This window comes from Leptosomus discolor, chromosome 1, assembly GCF_034619465.1.
Source record: "Leptosomus discolor isolate bLepDis1 chromosome 1, bLepDis1.hap2, whole genome shotgun sequence".
NCBI classification, from domain to species: domain Eukaryota; kingdom Metazoa; phylum Chordata; class Aves; order Leptosomiformes; family Leptosomidae; genus Leptosomus; species Leptosomus discolor.
In genome coordinates, this window is record NC_141391.1 from 191,575,567 (window position 1) to 191,593,195 (window position 17,629).

At 38.9% G+C, this 17,629-nt stretch overlaps 1 protein-coding gene across 1 annotated transcript in view; it reads left to right on the forward strand.

The window, feature by feature from the left end:
* CFTR (CF transmembrane conductance regulator) overlaps window positions 1-17,629 on the forward strand; it is a 91,359-nt gene that overhangs the window by 13,474 nt on the left and 60,256 nt on the right. Inside the window, exons 3-10 of the mRNA XM_086473119.1 lie at window positions 984-1,095; window positions 7,742-7,957; window positions 8,866-8,955; window positions 10,313-10,476; window positions 10,950-11,075; window positions 14,745-14,991; window positions 16,615-16,707; window positions 17,233-17,415. Coding sequence (XP_086329245.1) covers window positions 984-1,095; window positions 7,742-7,957; window positions 8,866-8,955; window positions 10,313-10,476; window positions 10,950-11,075; window positions 14,745-14,991; window positions 16,615-16,707; window positions 17,233-17,415 — 1,231 coding nt within the window. The remainder of the gene's footprint in view (window positions 1-983; window positions 1,096-7,741; window positions 7,958-8,865; window positions 8,956-10,312; window positions 10,477-10,949; window positions 11,076-14,744; window positions 14,992-16,614; window positions 16,708-17,232; window positions 17,416-17,629) is intronic.

A 17,629-nucleotide genomic window follows, 5' to 3' on the forward strand; every position in this document is an offset into this window, starting at 1 on the left:
TGCTTTAATTTTTTCTTCAACTAAGTAACATTCTTATTTTCCTTTGATACCACTATTGAAAGACTAATTGCTTCTGCAGAAATCCTACCCTGACTTTCCTCATTTAGGCTTCCTCTCTTCTCTACCCTATTTCAGTGGGACCTGATTCAGAAACTGTGCAATGCTTGGGACTAACTCTTACAGATACAAGTGCTGAAATCAGGTCCTTCTCCCCTAGCCTCCGGTGTAGCTTTTCCTGGTGTGCTAGGGCAGTTCATGTCTGCACTGTTGTGGCAATCCAATTAAACTTGATTGCAGTGTGACATAAGTATTCAAAACTGGTGGAAAGTAGTGAGAACATTGGCATGCTTAATGCATTTTGATAGTTTATGAATGGAATATTCTTGTTATTTAATATTCTGTTCAAAAATGGAGAAAAGAGTTAGCTGTGTAAATTCTTAGGAGTGCTTTAATCTGTGAATTAAATTGAAATTTGAGTAAACATATGCTTTCCGTAGATAGCATTGCTTCTGATCAGAAATTTATTATCTAAAAGAAAATTATTGTCCCAGCAACAGAGGTTAAAAATAATGCTGTGAAGTAGAAAAGTGACATTTTTGATGCTTTGTTGGCATTTTCTTTTTTGCAGACTGGAAGAGCTCCAAAACGTTTTTTTTCCCCCCTATTATTTGTGCTTTGGTCTTAAGTACAGCAGGTTTCTCTGAAACATACAATGTGACCTTTTCATGAATTAATTCCCTGCAGGGTGATGTATGGCTGAGTATTTAAAACTGCCAAATATGTGGCTGAACTAGGTTTGAACTTTTATTGATCTATCAAGTCAATGAAGGCCAGGTCTTTGGGGTCTCTGCAAAGCTTTCTTTCATTAGTCACCTTAGCTAAATCTCCTTGGATATACTTGAGTGAATTAAAGTATGTCAGAGCCATAGACACATATATTTGCTCACGCAACTTAACGGTCTTGTTTTTTCATTCCTTTTCAGAGAGTGGGACAGAGAGCTGGCAACTTCAAAGAAAAAACCCAAACTTATTAATGCTCTTCGACGATGCTTTTTCTGGAAATTTATGTTCTATGGAATAATGTTGTATTTAGGGGTAAGCTTCGTTCTTCTCCTCGGTAAACTGTTGATGTTCCATAAATAGATCTGAATCTTAGGGATTGCTAAATTAATACAGAATCCTGTGGATAGCTAGCAAAGTATGCTCTGTGTATTGCTTATAAAGATGACAGAGAGATACTCAAGAGACCTTAAAAAAAAAAAAGTATTTTCTGATAGTGTCTTAATATCTTTAAAACATACATATTAATAAATTTGAAATGTATGTAGTGCTAGGTGCTGGCATATGCTTCTCCAAGTACAGGTAGAGCACCTAAATTTTTGCATCACTGCTGAACTAAAGTGGTTATGTTACAGTTTTTAAGAAATTTCTAAAGAATTTTCTACCCTTAAAACAGATGACAGTGCAATTTCACATGATTTGGCCAATTTTGTCAATGTGGCTAACAACCAGTTTCATAATTCAATGCTTTATTCAGGTTTATGTATGCAATAGACAAGTTGTCTTCATTAGTGGTAAAAATTCTGCATAAGTAACCACGTGAAATGTCCTTGCATCGTGATGCTGTTAGTGCTCCAAAGTGTGTGATCAGGAGCTTAATGTGAAAGTCTGAACTGATCATGTTTACCACCTTTCCAGCAAGTTAGTTAGGATTACCTTGAGTTACCAAAGGCTGCCTGTTTGACAATCCTATCACTGGGGTTAGGAGCTGTGAAAATAGTTTATTGTTAGTGGCATCTCACTGGGTATGTTGGATAGTCAGACCATAAATTTGAAAATTACTCTTAACTAATATGCACATTAAATATCTATGTTATTTTTCAAGTTTCTGCAATTTAGTAGTAAAAGTGAGATATTACACTCCATGCTTCTATATTCAAAATACTGTGGTATCAGAAACTGAAGCTATAATACCCCAAGTAGCCCAAAATGGTCAGATGTGCTCAGATAGGGTTTTCAGATGTCAGATGGATCTTTAGTCCAGTTTTTTATTGTTTTTGGAAGGCTGATGCAGAAAGGAACTGTTTCCACTGGTGTTAGTGTTGAATGTGGTCTAGTTTAGCTGTATTTTCAAGATCGTGGATTGGGCAGAAGAAGAGTGTAAGGGGTATCCGTGGAAAAGAGCCCACAAATGTCTCTGAAGTTCACATTGCTTGCTATAAAACCAAACTTCTCTTTTCTTCTGGCTTTCTGTTGAGTATCCCAGGGAACTCTTCTAAAATAATAGCAGAGTTATAGACATGCAAACCTTCATGCCCATTGGAATGACCCCTCTCCCAGGCAGGAGGGGGAAAGTAGTGTGGAGAGTTGTCATCATGCCCATGAACTTGCTACTGATTCCTCTGTAGAAGGGAAATTTCAAGCTAGGTAGATCTTCTAGTAGGTAGATGAGGAAAGATCATAATCTGCTCTATGGCAGCTGTGCCAGGTGTATGCTAAGGGAAACCACACCAACACCTATACCCTCAATAATTTTATATAAAACCACCTTGAGACATAAATAAGAGTATCCTGAAAACCAAAACAGAAGTCCTTAACTACATGCAGACTTTCAGCATTAAAAGAAAACTTTTCAAGGGTGAAAAGTTTTAATGCATCAGGCAGCATTTCAGGTCAAAGAGCATTTTTCAGGTTAAGCATCAAATTTACGGCCTGACTTCTGCTAGTTTTATGCTGGAATGGTTTCACTCCAATAAACTTCCATGGAATCCCTCCTGTTTACATGGCTGTGTGAAAGACTGGCTGATCTTGCACGTTACAAAATAGGTAAATTTATTTAGGGTCCTGGGATGAAAATCCTGTAAAATATTCCTAAGTGTATTAATTTGGACTGTTAATGATGTGAATGTTCTGGTGTAGATCACTGTTGATTTGGATAAGTAATAACAGACCACAATTTCACTTCAGATTAGATTTTCCCCTAAGAATTATGGAAAAACTGACTGCTCTTGTAACACCATGTCCAGGAGTATCAGTAGGAGAACCAGAAAGTCACAAAATAAAATGGTCTAAAGAAAGAGGAAGAAATTCTCTAAAGAAAATGGGAATTTCTTCACTTAAAAGGCAGCATTCATGGTCTTTTTAGTCTATACAAAAATTGGGATGTACCTCAGTCTGTCATGCTGCTTCATGGATTCAAAATAAAAAAAACCGTGATAGGCCTTAATCTTTTGCGGTCGCATTTAGACTGTCCCCCAAGTGTATCTGATAAAGAATAACTCTGAAATTTCTCAGCACCAAGGCTTGATTTTAAAAAGAATACATAGAATACTGTTACATGATAACATGTTATCTTTTTGCTTCTTTCTCATGGATGGATACATTCACATGTGTGTGTATACAAATTCTGATTAAAAATAGGCAAATCAAAGAATTTGCTCCCAAGCCAACTTTGTTCTCTCCCAGTTCAAGTGTCTCCAACTTGCTGGACTCTTGTCACTAGTGAAGAGCCTCAGGTCTCCTCTCACTGTCACTTACCTCAGTCTGAAGTCACCACTGCTGCAGATCTGGTTCAAAGAGATAGGCTGTGCTTTCCCCCTCCATACACAAGGGCTGCACGAGGAGAAAGGAGAGATGATGGTTACAGTGCTGTCTGTGCTCACTCTGGAGGGCTCTTCTGCACCAAACCCTGGGCTACTCTCTGGCTATTTGAGTGTTGTTCAGGGCTGGCAGGAGGCAATGTGGCTAGAATGGAAGCTGATGAGTCAATTGTTTGTATTTGTCTGGGTAGGCAGTTGGCCATCTAGGACAGGGCTTTTTGCTACCTAAGGGGCTGTGTAATAACCCTTCTGTATACTCTTTCATCTTGTTTGGTGACTCTTCTCTGGGACAAGACCCATTCTTTGTGGACTGCTACCCAGTTCTGTCTTTTATTTGCTCCTGCCATCCCATTACTGCCTTTTCAACCTTTTTCCTCACCAAGCCAGCAACTCCTAATTCACGTCAGGTTTGTATTTTAAAAAGCAGCCCGCAGTTCTACAAATTTAGCCACAGTAATAGGTATTCCTGCAGAGTCTGCCAGCCAAAACTTGCACAGTAACGTATTCCTGTTAAAAGTTGAGCAGTGTCTGAGGGCTTTTGCAGGCAGTTTTGAGGGTAACTTCCTTTTGCAGAGTACAGGCAAGTGAAGTGTGTGTGGGCATGCACATGTAGGACTGTGCAGGGTTGGTTTCTCTGTGTGGACTCTTTTAATGGAGTACAATTTTAGACCAGGTGAGGACAGAACAGGACTGCAGGATTTTCAAACCATATTCTTTCTTTGTTTTTTTTTTTTTGTTTTTTTTTTTTTCTTCTTCATATCTTTGCGAAATTGCAGACATGTGGAATTCAGTGCATAGGAAACAAAATCTGCGTCTTTCACAATGAACATGGAAAGATCAAATCTTAGTTTAAGCCCTTGATTCTGTTATCATTAGTCTTCATTTTATTGAAAGCTGTAAGAGGAAAAGCTTGCTGCGAAAGCTGCTGGTATTCTTTTCAGACCCTGCTCACGGAAATTAATGGGAGCTTTGCCATTAATTTGAATGGGGACAGGATGTTGTACCGTATTGGCATAGGTGCAACCAAGTTGTGCATTCTTTTGAACTTCACTTTCCTTTCAGCTCCTCTTTTGTCTAACCCCTGAGCTGTTTTCACGGCACCTTTCTTGGAGTGTGGTTGAAACTCTGCTGACATCCCTGCTGTTTGTGTAGTTGTCGTTGCAACTGGCATCACAGCTTTGCTCTCATTAGGTCTAGTAGTTTTTCTGTCTCTCCCTTTCCCCTCACGCGCTGTAGGTGATGATGTTATTGCAGGGTGGACACTTGCACTCTGGCCCCCTAGAGTACTACGACTCCCTCATAAATAGTGTTGTGTTAGGCACGTTGAGGTACTGTGCTTAATGTATCTGCTACCCTGCTGTTTGAAACAGCTTCCACGCTTCACCTCATCAGCAGACGTGTCTTGCCACTTAAAGAAAAGGTTGTATGGCGGTGAAACAAAAATCTTGCTTTTTAGCATGGTACTGGCTAACAAATTGGATACTTTGCTGTGAGGATCAGTTTGATTCTACTTACATTTTTCTCTTATATACATCTTATATTCATGTATATTTCCACTCAGGCACAGCAGCTGCTAACATTAATTTAGAAATGGTTTTAGTATCATATCCCAAAGGACCCTAATGAGGATTTCCTGAGGTTCTTGCATATAGGTCATGGGTGTGAGTGGGGAGGCAGGGAGGGATATGAAAGTCCTGAAGCACTTCTTGGGCATATGCCAAAACAGAGATGTGCATTATTGTCTTCAAATGCAGAGTGATTGAGCATATGGAGGGATACACACAATGTAAAAGTTGTCATTGCATAAGAATAGCCATACCAGGTCAGATTAGCACGGTATCTTGTGTCACACTCCTATTTCTCTTCATATCTTTGCTCTTTTAATGAAAATTTCTATGAGGGGGATGTTTCTGAGTTTCTCAGTGGCCTATGATGAATGCAGAGGGAAGAGCAAGGACAGAAGAAGGAAAAACATGACTCTAGAAAACTGCAGTTGCTGTCAGGTGCACAAATCCCATTCCTTTTTTTTAGGCAAGTCATTCTCATCAGTTTATTTATCTGTATTTGAATCAGTGGGTAATTTGAAGTTTACAAAAGGAAAAATGAAAACCAGGTAGTTCTGCTTTCATTTGTATGTAGACTAGATAATAATACCTTCAGTAAGTAAGCTGATAAATCTCCACTGTAAACCAGTGGATTTTTGTGCCCCATGAGATAGCAAATGATTTGGCTTATTGCCAGCCATTATTCTACCCTTAGTCTGTAAATCACCTTTTCTTCCAGTGAGCTAGACGTGTATGCAATACCTTTATAGTCACAACAAACACAGCAGAAGAGCGTGGCACTTTCACTAGAATAAGAGTAAATACAAAAAAAAAAAAAGTCTTGCTATTTTAAACCTATATATAAAAGCTTATCTTGGAATCTCTGAGAGTATGAAAGCACCGCATTGTCCTTGAGAGGTGACTGTTTTGTATTTTGTGAGTTTTGGTGAGTTTCGGTTTTCTGCTTTGCGATGCATATGGTCTAAGCACAGCTGCCTTGGGTCATGTGTGTTTTAATAAACACTCCTCCCTTTGCCTACCAGTAACACTGAAATCGTTGTCAAAGCTGCCTCCAGGTTTACAGCATTTGTGTTGGGGCAGAGTGGTGTTTAATTTGGGAAATGCAGCGCGTAGCACAGGTATGCTATTTGAGATGATGTAAAATTTTGTCACTTCTGTGGAAAAAGTGAATGATGATTATCAGCTCCACCAACAGTGACATTCAAAAGGGGTTACAGTATAGGTTGTAGAAGTACTTGGGATTGCTCTTGTGTAAGAGACCAACAGGAACTCAAACGAGAAGGGGATTTTCCCAATCTATTTATCACTGTAAAACATTCATTACAGCTGAACTTCACTAGTTCCCTTCTCTCTCAGTCTCTGTATGGTGGTCTATGTGGTTTTCTGCTGGAAGGCAGTGCTAATAAATTTTTGGCAAAATTTAACACATCAGTACAAAAAAAGAATTCAATAGTTTCTTGCTATTTTTGAAGTATCAGATGCTTTCTGCTGAGACAGAGGAGAAAGGAGGATAAGGAAATATGCATAAAAGTTCTTAGCACTAAGTATTTTTACACTGAATATAACAAAGAAGCAAAGGAGCACATACATACTTTGTACCCTTCAGAAGCTCATGCAGAAGGTGAAGCAAATCATTAGATTGCAGCACACTGATGGCTTTTGCAGTTCTTGGGAAAGAAAAGAGGGGAAAGAGGCAGAGATAGAAAAGGATGAGGTTATAGGCGTGAAAGTGTGAGAACGATGGGGGCATGAAGGGAAATGGAAGGCAAAGGTGAGATAATGCTAGTGGGGTTGCTAAGGTAAAGTTGGGGCTACAGCAGATCATGTAGATGCCTTACAGTTTAGCAGTTTGATATCACCTTTTTCCTCTCCTACTCTGGTTCTCTACCATGTTGCTCATCCTGGGGTGGGAAGAGCTGGGGCTGCTAGTGCAGGAGGGACTGGTTTCTCTCTGGGACTCTTATGACTCTTATTAAACCATTTACACCGTCTCATACTGCTTTTTTTACAACTCTGGATACAATGTCTAGAACTGTTGAGTAGGATGACTCAAATTGTTTATACTTTTATTTTGTTGCTGTTTCCATGTACTTTATGTTTTAGCTATATCCTCACTGTTTTGTTTTGGTGATATTAATTTCAGAAGCTCTGAGTCTTCCTGTGTTCTATAAGTCCAGTAAAATGCAGTGAGAACTGTTCCCTAGGGGCCAAAACAGAGATCTAGCCTGCTAAACTGGATTCAGTCATATGATGTGGCTAATCCATTACAACTCTGAAAAGTAAACATGGAAGCTCATCTCCATTTTCACTTTTGTAGAAAATGATCAAACGGTATTTAAAAACTAGATTTGCTTTGGTGGAGTTGCAGAAGCATCACAGATGAAGACAGCCGTGAGTTGTCTGTTCTGTGCAGTTGCTGCAACTTTCTGTGGTTTACACAGCAGAGAGACCTGGCTTCTTCTTTTAAGATATAAAGCTGTACATCTCAGTTGGCAGGACTTGAAATTAAAACGTTAACCATTTTGAAAAAATGAACAAACTACTGACCAAAATTGTTTTTCTCATTTCCATCTTCAGGAAGTCACCAAATCTGTGCAACCTCTTCTGCTGGGAAGAATAATAGCTTCCTATGATCCAGACAACTCTGACGAAAGATCCATAGCTTACTACCTAGGCATTGGCTTGTGCCTTCTCTTCCTTGTGAGAACGCTACTCATGCACCCTGCTATATTTGGTCTTCATCACATAGGAATGCAAATGAGGATAGCTATGTTTAGCTTGATTTATAAGAAGGTATTGTTTCATTTACACTCAAAGCCAAACCTCTGTCTGTAGCCTACGTAACATTTGGCCCAGTTTGTTGAAAGATTGATAGTTTTGTGAGTCAAGGTACACAAAGTACACAAAAGAATAATGTGGCTAACATGAGTTTCTGACAGCTCTCCGTTTCCTAAGTCCAAAGCTCATCTACAAGCTGGTTTGACTGAAGTCAGCCTCTGTGTGAGTTCAGACTTGCTGGATATGTGGTGAGATGCCTTAATTGTTCTACCACTGTGCTCCTGTTATGCATGTGTGTTGCAAAGGAAGAATAACACATGCTGGTGGCCAAAGCATATTTTCAAAAGAGGATTAGAGGCGAAGATTTAAACAATAAATATAACATAGAAGGGATTGAGTTTGAATGATACTGTGTGAGATCTCTGTAGCATGAAGAATCAACAGGTACTGATGCATCACATGTTCACAAATCCAAAGATTTAAAAAGGTATTTGGTTTTACCAATACCAAAAGCAGCTAATTTAAACAAACACGTCAATTACTCTAGTATAAAGCTCACTGTGAAAACATCTTTCAAAAATATTTGTCAAGATAGGCACAGTAGGAGATTTTTGAGGATGCACAGCAGCACACAGCATGCATGCCTAATTAAAACTTGCATTTGCATATATATCTATATAAAATATTCAACAGAAAGCAAGGGCTATGTCAATAAATCAATATTTGTAAAGCAATTTAATGGCTACATTAAATTCAAGTGACATAAATAACAAGTTTAATGAGACTTTCTTTATAGCATAAGCAGATAAGTGAATTGTTATTTATACTACTGTACCATTGCTTATTATTTCTCTCTGTGTTTATTCTGTTTTATGGGGATGAGTTATATGGCCATCTGTCTATGGCTTTGTTTTCTTTTACAGATCTTAAAACTGTCAAGCAGAGTTCTAGATAAAATAAGTACTGGACAATTGGTTAGTCTTCTTTCCAACAATCTGAACAAATTTGATGAGGTACGTCATCAGTTGTTTAATCCAGTGGGTGATCCATCAAATACAAATGCAATACTTCAAGCTGTTCATGACAAATATTAAGGAAGGAAGGAGCATAAATGACAAACTGCCCTCATTGTAGATATAAAATGAATCACTACCTTAAGAAAATGTGCTGGCATGTGGTCATGGAAATGCTTGTTCTGATACTTAGGACATTCTTTATCTCCTATGCTGATTAGTAGAGGAAACCTAAAAACCAGGTATACCATAAAAACATTCTTGTTCTACAGTCCAGTGAGAACCTGTCAGGAAACCTCTGGGTTACACAGCTGGTTTCACAGAGGTCAGAACTTCCTGGTTCTATCCTTCCATCCTCTTTTCGTGACCACTGCACCTTTTTACTGGGGTGATCCTGTCCATTCGAACAAGCAGTGATGTTCAGCATCCTGTTGCTACTGTTACCCACTCTCCTAAAAGTGAAGAAGTGTTGATGTAAGACCTTATTAGGAATCATTCCCAACACATCTGTCTTAGACAATACTTCCAGAGTCTCTTGTAAAACTTCTCTTTTGTTAAATACACAGAAGTAAATCCCTGCTAATGGCTTTGGGGACTGGAAACTCTATGAACTTCTGTTCAGCTGTGTTTAATTGGCGCATTTGTAGTACGAGGTTTGCTTTCTATGAAACAAGCGAGGTCAGAGAGACTGTAGACGCATGGCTGGAACTGTAGGGTGTCTTTGCTTTGGGCACTACATTACTGTATACAGCAATGTCAGCTGGCTCTGAACAAGCTTGGACAAGTGTCCTATCATTGCAGCAGTGTAGCTGCAGTAACAGAGATCTCTGTGCAGCCTGATGACAGGATTCAATCCAAAACCTCCTCAATGTGAAGGAACACAACTGAATTAGGCAGCAATCTGTTTTGAATTAGTTGTGTTCACACAACAGTCTCTTCACCAAAGTAATATTTGCCTCCCTGAAGATTCTTCTGTGTATTTTTCTCATCTTGCAGTGGTTGAAAAAGCCAGCATTGATAGTGAATTGTGTTTACTTTTACAAAGCTGGGATTTTTCCTTGTGCGTATACATAGCGAAGAGACAATTGCAGACTGAACTTTGCCTTACAAAAATCGAAGTTTAGGTGTTTAAGTGTGGAATGTATATTTATTGCTGCACTGTCATCATAATCAACACCCAGAATGCTATGTGCTCAGGATCACAAATCCTCCTTTATAAACTTGTTTTACTACTGGAAATATTCGAACCATTCTTCATTACATTTTTCAAAGTGTCACTTTAATGACTTCTTCCTTTTCATGTAGTTTTCAGAGCACACATGTAACTTGTATTATTTTCTGCTGCGGGCTTCTGCAGGGTCTTGCTCTGGCTCATTTTGTGTGGATTGCACCTTTACAAGTGGCACTGCTGATGGGACTGCTCTGGGATATGTTAGAAGCTTCTGCATTTTCTGGACTTGCTCTTCTAATAGTCCTAGCCTTTTTCCAAGCCTGGCTGGGACAGATGATGATGAAATACAGGTGACGAGATATTTTAAAATATTTCAATAGATTTTCCTGAAACACATTGGTTTAAGATGTTTATACCACTTGATTAAGAATCTTTAGTTATGACATTGTTATAAAAGAGGAGTCCAAAGAGTGTTGGCTGTGTTGAGAAAGTCACAGACAAGCCTTTATTATTTAGCAGCAACTGTCTCAGCTTAACAGAATGAAAGCTCTAACATGCAGTAAATAGGGATAATGCTTTGTAGAATTAAAACTCCTTGTTAGTGACTTGTTTTATTCTTTTTAGAGTTTATATTTTCTCCTTAGTAAAACAATTACTAGATTTCTAATAATTCCTTTCACATTCTTCATAATAATATTGTTAAAATAAACATTCTAAACATAGGCATATAGGGAAAAGTGTTTTCATAAGATATAGTGGGATACAAACTAACTATACAGGATGAAAAAGATGAAGATTGACCTACTGCCTTTCTGCTTTGTAGGAATAAGAGGGCAGGGAAGATCAATGAGAGACTTGTCATCACCTCAGAAATAATTGAAAATATACAGTCGGTTAAAGCCTATTGTTGGGAAGATGCAATGGAAAAAATGATTGAAAGCATCCGTGAGTAAGTGTTCTCGTTTGTTAGTCAAATTTTTTGTGTGCTCAGAAAAAATAAATTAGGTGGCTACATACGCCACCTGTGGTCTTGTTAGATAAGAAGTAAAGCACACAAATATGAATCCTCCATAAACTAACTATGCATTCCCACACTGCGGCTTGGCTTTTTTGCCAATTTGTGAAGTTCACTATGGAGGTGAGAATTTTTTAATTTTTTTTTAATTTGCTTCCTCATTTGTTATACTGATATTTCAGTGGTGAGTTTGCGCAGGTAAAACAATTGTGGTGTCTGTGTTTGTTTCTGGCCAACCCTATCCTCATCTGACAATAAAAAGCCCTTTTGTGATGGTTACTTAAAGCTTTACAGCCTTTCCTATTCTGTGTTGAAGGAAATAGTATGAGTCCTCCGCAGCCATTTTCTGAGAAATGCAATAAAGCTGGTTTTAAACGTTACGTGCAATCTGTGAAAAGATTAAAGTAGTGCAGCTTCATGTATTCATCCTCTGCAACTGCATTAACATTTAGTATCTGTAGATAGCTTGTATAATGCTTCTCTCTTCAATTAATATCAAAATTGAACTGGAACTACCAGACCTGAAGCAGAAAGGAGGTAAAAGAGCTAACCTAGTTAGCTAGAGCTATGGGAAGGAGGTCTTTGTTACCAACAGGGAGTCCTGGGGGAGGGGAGAAGTGGTGACATATTGATTGATGGGTGATACTGCACTAGAGCTCTGCCGTGTGTTTGTTTAGTCCTTTACAGAGATTTAAAATTCTGTGCCAGGTGTGTGATTGGGAAAATAAAAGAAATAAGTGTCACATTATCTTGTAAATAAAAGAGATGAAACGATATTATTACACAAACACCTTCTTGTTCAGCTGCTTTCTGAAAGACAATGAAGGGAAAGTGAAGTGTTCTTTACCTTTAGAATAAGGAAGATCTTGAAATTTTTAATGATTTACTGAAAGCGATCAGGGAAAACTCAGTCTGAATCCAGGCCAGGAGTTCCAGCTCGAGGATGGAACCAGGTTAGGATTCCCCTAGTGTCCCTAGTCACATGCATTGCTTTTAGGAAATTCGAGACAACTTGTGAGCAAATCCTGTAGAAATGAATTAAATAAATTTTAGTCCACAAAATGGTCACAGAAACCTGGAAAAAGGACTGTCATTTTTATGATCTGTATTTTCTACAATAATTTATAATGAGTTTTGTAATGCTGGAAATAAATTTTTATTATATTCTGCATGGATTGTTAAAATATAAGAATTCTAGCAATATTCCAAGGTCAAAGTATGTCTCTTCTACTTCTCTGCACCAAAATACTGTATTTTTTTGAGTGATCCAACACTTAGTGTCAGTTGGTGAAGACATCACCAGAGCAGGTCAACTCAGGAATGTCAGTTTCAGTTGAGTTTTGCTTGCTGAGCCAGCTCTGCAGGGCCTCCCAGTTAGGTGTCTCGTTAAGCTGGTAGGAGAGGAGACCTTATGCATGAAGCCTGCCTGTATTTTAGCAACAGTGCATTATAACTCAGTCATTAACAAACTGCTTCTGCATGCTGGCATTTTCTGATGCAACCCAGTTTAATCAAGTCTAATGAACTAGATAGACCTGTGCCCTTATTCTGGCAGACTTGAGCTGCCAGGGCTGGCCATCCTGCAGGTGCGACTGCTGCAGGCAAGCTCCTCTGGGGATCTGTGACACTTCAGAGGGACCAATATGGGTCCTGTGTGCCCCCTGAAGTCTGTACTGATAATAACTGTTTGTAACAGGCATCTGAATAGGGAATGTGTTCAGAGAAGTGAAAAACTACAACACCAAACTGTTCCCCTGAATCACAGTATAGCACTGAAGAAGGTGAAGTCCAAGGTTTGAAGTGTCAATACTTTGTCAGTGGAAGATACATCTTTATATAAAGCAAAGAATCTCAAGCTCACATATTTGTACTGATTCCTGCAGCATCACTTCAAAAACAGGCATACACTGGTCTACACTCTATACATATATGAGGCTCATAGTGTCCGTTACATCTCTTTCCAAGTGCCCATGTTGTGTCAACAGGACCTGTCCCAAATGAGTGCTTAATTTACAGAGCTCTCAAGCCTGTATCACAGCCAGACCCCCCTCTGGCAAACTTTTGCTTGTGGCTGGGTCAGCTTGTGGCTGGTACTTGGGAGCATACTGAAAAGGGTTAGTGCTTTGATTCTCCCTCTTCGGAGTAGCAGGTATGCGCTTGAGCACTGGGGAGCCTTTTGATAGCTTCTACCCATGCATTTATGTGGGACTGGATGAGCACCAAGCCCAAAAATCTTTGATATCCCTCTTCAGTTCTGCCACACACCATGTGATACAAGCTCTAGAGGGACTTAGAAGGCCCTTTCTCCAGGGCATTGGCTACTACTCTGGCGGTGACCTGCATGTCTGGCTACTTTCTTCAGGCCTCTCATGAAATACAGATTTAACAAGAAATGCTCTGCTCCAAAACCAGCTGAGCTCGGACTTTCTGTCAGGGACTTTTAAGAACACTTTGGCTGACAAAAATCAGTAAGATGCTGGATGCATGTGGAAGTCTCATGCATGCATAGTGTGGAACTGGAAGGGGGTTCCACACAGCTCCAAAATCCTGGGTGGACTTTGCGTGCGGATGTTGGCTCAATACCAGAAGACACATAAAGGTTATGGTGCTCAGCCTCGCAACACCAGGTATTACTGTCACCAACGTGACTTTGAAATTCTGCTCAGTATCCCAGTGGTTAGAGCACTCACCCAGTGAATGGGTGCCTTGGGGTATAGCTCCATCTCTAGCCGCAGTTAATTGCTCTTGCAGCAGAGCAATTGCTCTTTCACTGCAGCAGAGGTGCCTCTGTTCTGGCAAAGCTGAGCTGCAGGACACCTGGGCAATGTGAAGTGAACGGGGTCAAAATGAGAGCAGCCAACAAAAAGCTTCAGCAGTGTGAGTTAGGGCTATCAACTCGGAAAATTAACTACGCTCCCTGGATGATTTCTCTTTTTATTTAATAGCTTGCTGTGAGATGCATGGACATTGTGAAAGCAGCTAGGAGTAATCACTAGTTGTATTTCTGACTGCACAGCGATCAGTAGGCTACTCTGTAGACTGAGCTTCTATGGAGAAAGGAAGGTGGAGAGCAGCCTCCTGCCTTCCACCTCTTCAAGCTGAGGTTAACTAATGCCTTACTTCATGGGTAAAGCTGTTAGGAGGGTGCTCTGCAAAAGGCCATGACACTGTATTAGAATTGTGAATTGTTCTTAGTTTTTTTATGATCATGAATAGCAAATCTGGCATTTCAAATTATCTTATTTCTAGGGGAGTTATGTATCTAGATGACCAGATGAGTATGAGATGATGCTTCTGGGAGTGTATCATATACCACAGCATTAGATGCTTAAGGTCAGTTGTGCCAGAAGTTGTAGAGGCTTGTTGTTTATGAGGTATCTAAATCATGACATAGATCATTGTTATTTTGCCTGACATCTCTGAACACTGATGCCAAAATTTGGCTCCAAGTATTTTTTAGGTCCAAAAATTGTTAACTGCAATGCTAGAAAATAAGAAGGATGAATGAACCTCTGAGTTAATTGTTTTACCAACAGTTCCATCCAAAATATTTGTAAGATGTGGAATCCATTACTAATTATTTGTATTGGTTTTTTTTAACAGAACTGAACTGAAGCTTACCCGAAAAGCTGCTTATGTGAGATATTTCAACAGCTCAGCCTTCTTCTTTTCAGGCTTTTTTGTGGTGTTTTTAGCTGTGCTTCCATATGCTGTGATTAAAGGAATTATTCTCCGAAAAATATTTACCACCATTTCCTTCTGCATTGTTCTTCGAATGGCAGTGACCAGGCAGTTTCCTGGTTCTGTACAGACTTGGTATGACTCTATTGGAGCAATAAACAAAATACAGGTAGGGTACATACACTAAAATCTTCCCAAGTACGTAAGCTAATTCTTTATAGCATGTTATCTTGTCAGTTGATCAACAAAAGTGCACAGTATTTATGCAGACTTTCCACATATACTATACATTGCTTTGACTACACACCATGAAATGTCATTATAAGTCTTGATATTGTTATGTGGTTCCCCAGGCAGCATAACCACAGGAGTCTTATGCTACCTGCATGCTGCTTTTTTTTGAAACAATGGCATTTATTTATTTCTTCTAATTGCAGAATAAGGAACTGAATAAAAATATAGCGTGAGTTGTGGTGCTTAAGAGATGCTTTTCCTTCAGAAAAGGAAGTACAAAATTAGTATGTGTTTTATATAGCACGGCTTCCAGTAGTTGCGGTCACTGATCTTCTGTTTTCCTAGCTATTAGTGGCAACAATAGCAGGAGATTGTGCATCTTATGCAAATGTGCATCTCATTCATTATAAGTAGCAAACATAATTAAGGCACCGGTCAAGTAATTATTACCTACCTTACCTGCTGAGATCAATGGCTCATACACCAGCGTGAGAGGCTTATCTGCAGAGTCAAATCAGGGTGAATTCTCACTAGCTCCATCTATTTTATCTACTGTTTTGTAATCACTCCTCAGGAAAAGAGTTCTTATTCTATTTTGGAGTGAAATCTTAGGCTATTTTTTTTTTTACATATTTCTAGATTTTTTTGGTAAATCATAGATTTCATTATTTTTAGTGTGTTAAAAATACCTGATATGGAACTTAAAGATCTTAATCAGAAATCTGAACCTTAATATAGAATAAGCAGCAGGTATTGGATTTTTATGATTCTCAACTGGGCAGAAAATATGAGATATCTAGCCATAAACTTTTCTGTTTGACATTCAGAAGGCTGCTTTATTGGGTCCCAATTTAGGCAGTCCTTTTGCTCTTAGGTGCCCTAGGTGTTAATGGAAGTTTCTGGAAGAGTGTATCCAATGTGCTGTCACAGAACTGGCAAGCCCAGTTGTCGTACCACTGCCCTCACTTTGCCCAATGCTTGTCTTTGGGGATATTAGCTCTGTGGGTGCTCTGGAATCCATAAATAAGCACCTCTTTGTGAAGCACTGGCCAGGATCATTATATGCTTTGTTGTTGTTGTTGTTGGTAGAGACATCATTCTAACTCTTTTAAACTCTTGCAGTTTTGGAATAGGGAGATAGCAGCACATAGCTGCTTTGTTTCACTGTTTGCCAGAGTGCGAACTTCCACATCTTACTCCAAAACCAAAGCTTTATTTGAAAAGGATTAAGGTCAGAGGGGTGAAGCTTTCTGATACAAGTCCTGAAAGCAAAGGAAGTGCCAACTTGAGGTATTCTTTCTAAACCAGAACCAAACCAAATACATTTATGGTTTAGTTTTCACTGGCAATGAAAGAATTAGTTGTTTCAAAAACATTTACTTCTGCATCTGAAAGACATTGTATAAGTTATATTTATGCCTCTCTTTAAGACACTACAGTGCAATAACACCATCAGAAATATTATTTATTGCTCAGTGTTGGCAAGTATGTACTGCTTTGTGTGATATGGCTGTCATCCCTTACCATGTCCTCTCATCTGCTTTCATGATGTTTCTAGGATTTCTTGCTGAAAAAAGAATATAAAGCCCTGGAGTATAATCTAACAACCACTGGGGTTGAGTTGGACAAAGTAACAGCTTTTTGGGATGAGGTTAGTACTTTTACCCAAACTAAATTAAAATACAGAGTGTATCTTTTTTACCGATATTTGCTTGGTGTTCTCTAAAAGGAGCAGCCTACACTGCTTCATTTTGACTGGCTTCAGCTATCAGCAGGCAAGGAATATATGGCAAGTAATTAATGCATGGTATCAAACTATCCACGGCTGAGAAACTTTGCAAGAGACCTTTTAATAAGTGTTAAAGCCTGTAATAAGTAGTTATTTCTGATATAAGCCAGCCTGAAAACAGAATCAGGCCATGGCATGTATAGTCATGGAAAGCGGTTTTGGAAAAGGTAAATTTTGTTTGTATCTACAAATTTAGGAGCAAGTCCAATACATACATGAAAACCAATATATTTATGAATTTAATAAATATGTTATAGGTAGGAAGAGTAGCATTATAAAGGTAAGTTCGTATGTTTTCGTAATTCCATAGTATTGTCTGCATGTCCACATATGCATGTTTTATTTATTTTTTATGTACATACAAATACACGTTTGTGTATGTTGCAGGGAATTGGAGAGCTGTTTGTAAAAGCAAACCAGGAAAACAACAACAGCAAAGCTCCTAACACTGACGACAATCTCTTCTTCAGTAATTTTCCCCTTCATGCCTCTCCTGTTCTTCAGGATATAAATTTCAAGATTGAGAAGGGACAGCTATTAGCTGTTTCTGGATCTACTGGAGCAGGCAAGGTATTTCAATTTCTGTTGTTTCAACAAAAGTCCTAATAACTTTAAGGAATAATATTGTGTTAACTGCTTGCTGAAAAAATGATGACCGCAGGAACAATTATGAATAAACTGTAAGTTTCAATAAAATGGTCAATAGTTATTTGAAGTTTTACTCTGTGGCCAATATAAGAAAGAGTTTGCTGGATGTTTTTTGTACGTACAAGGACACAGACTT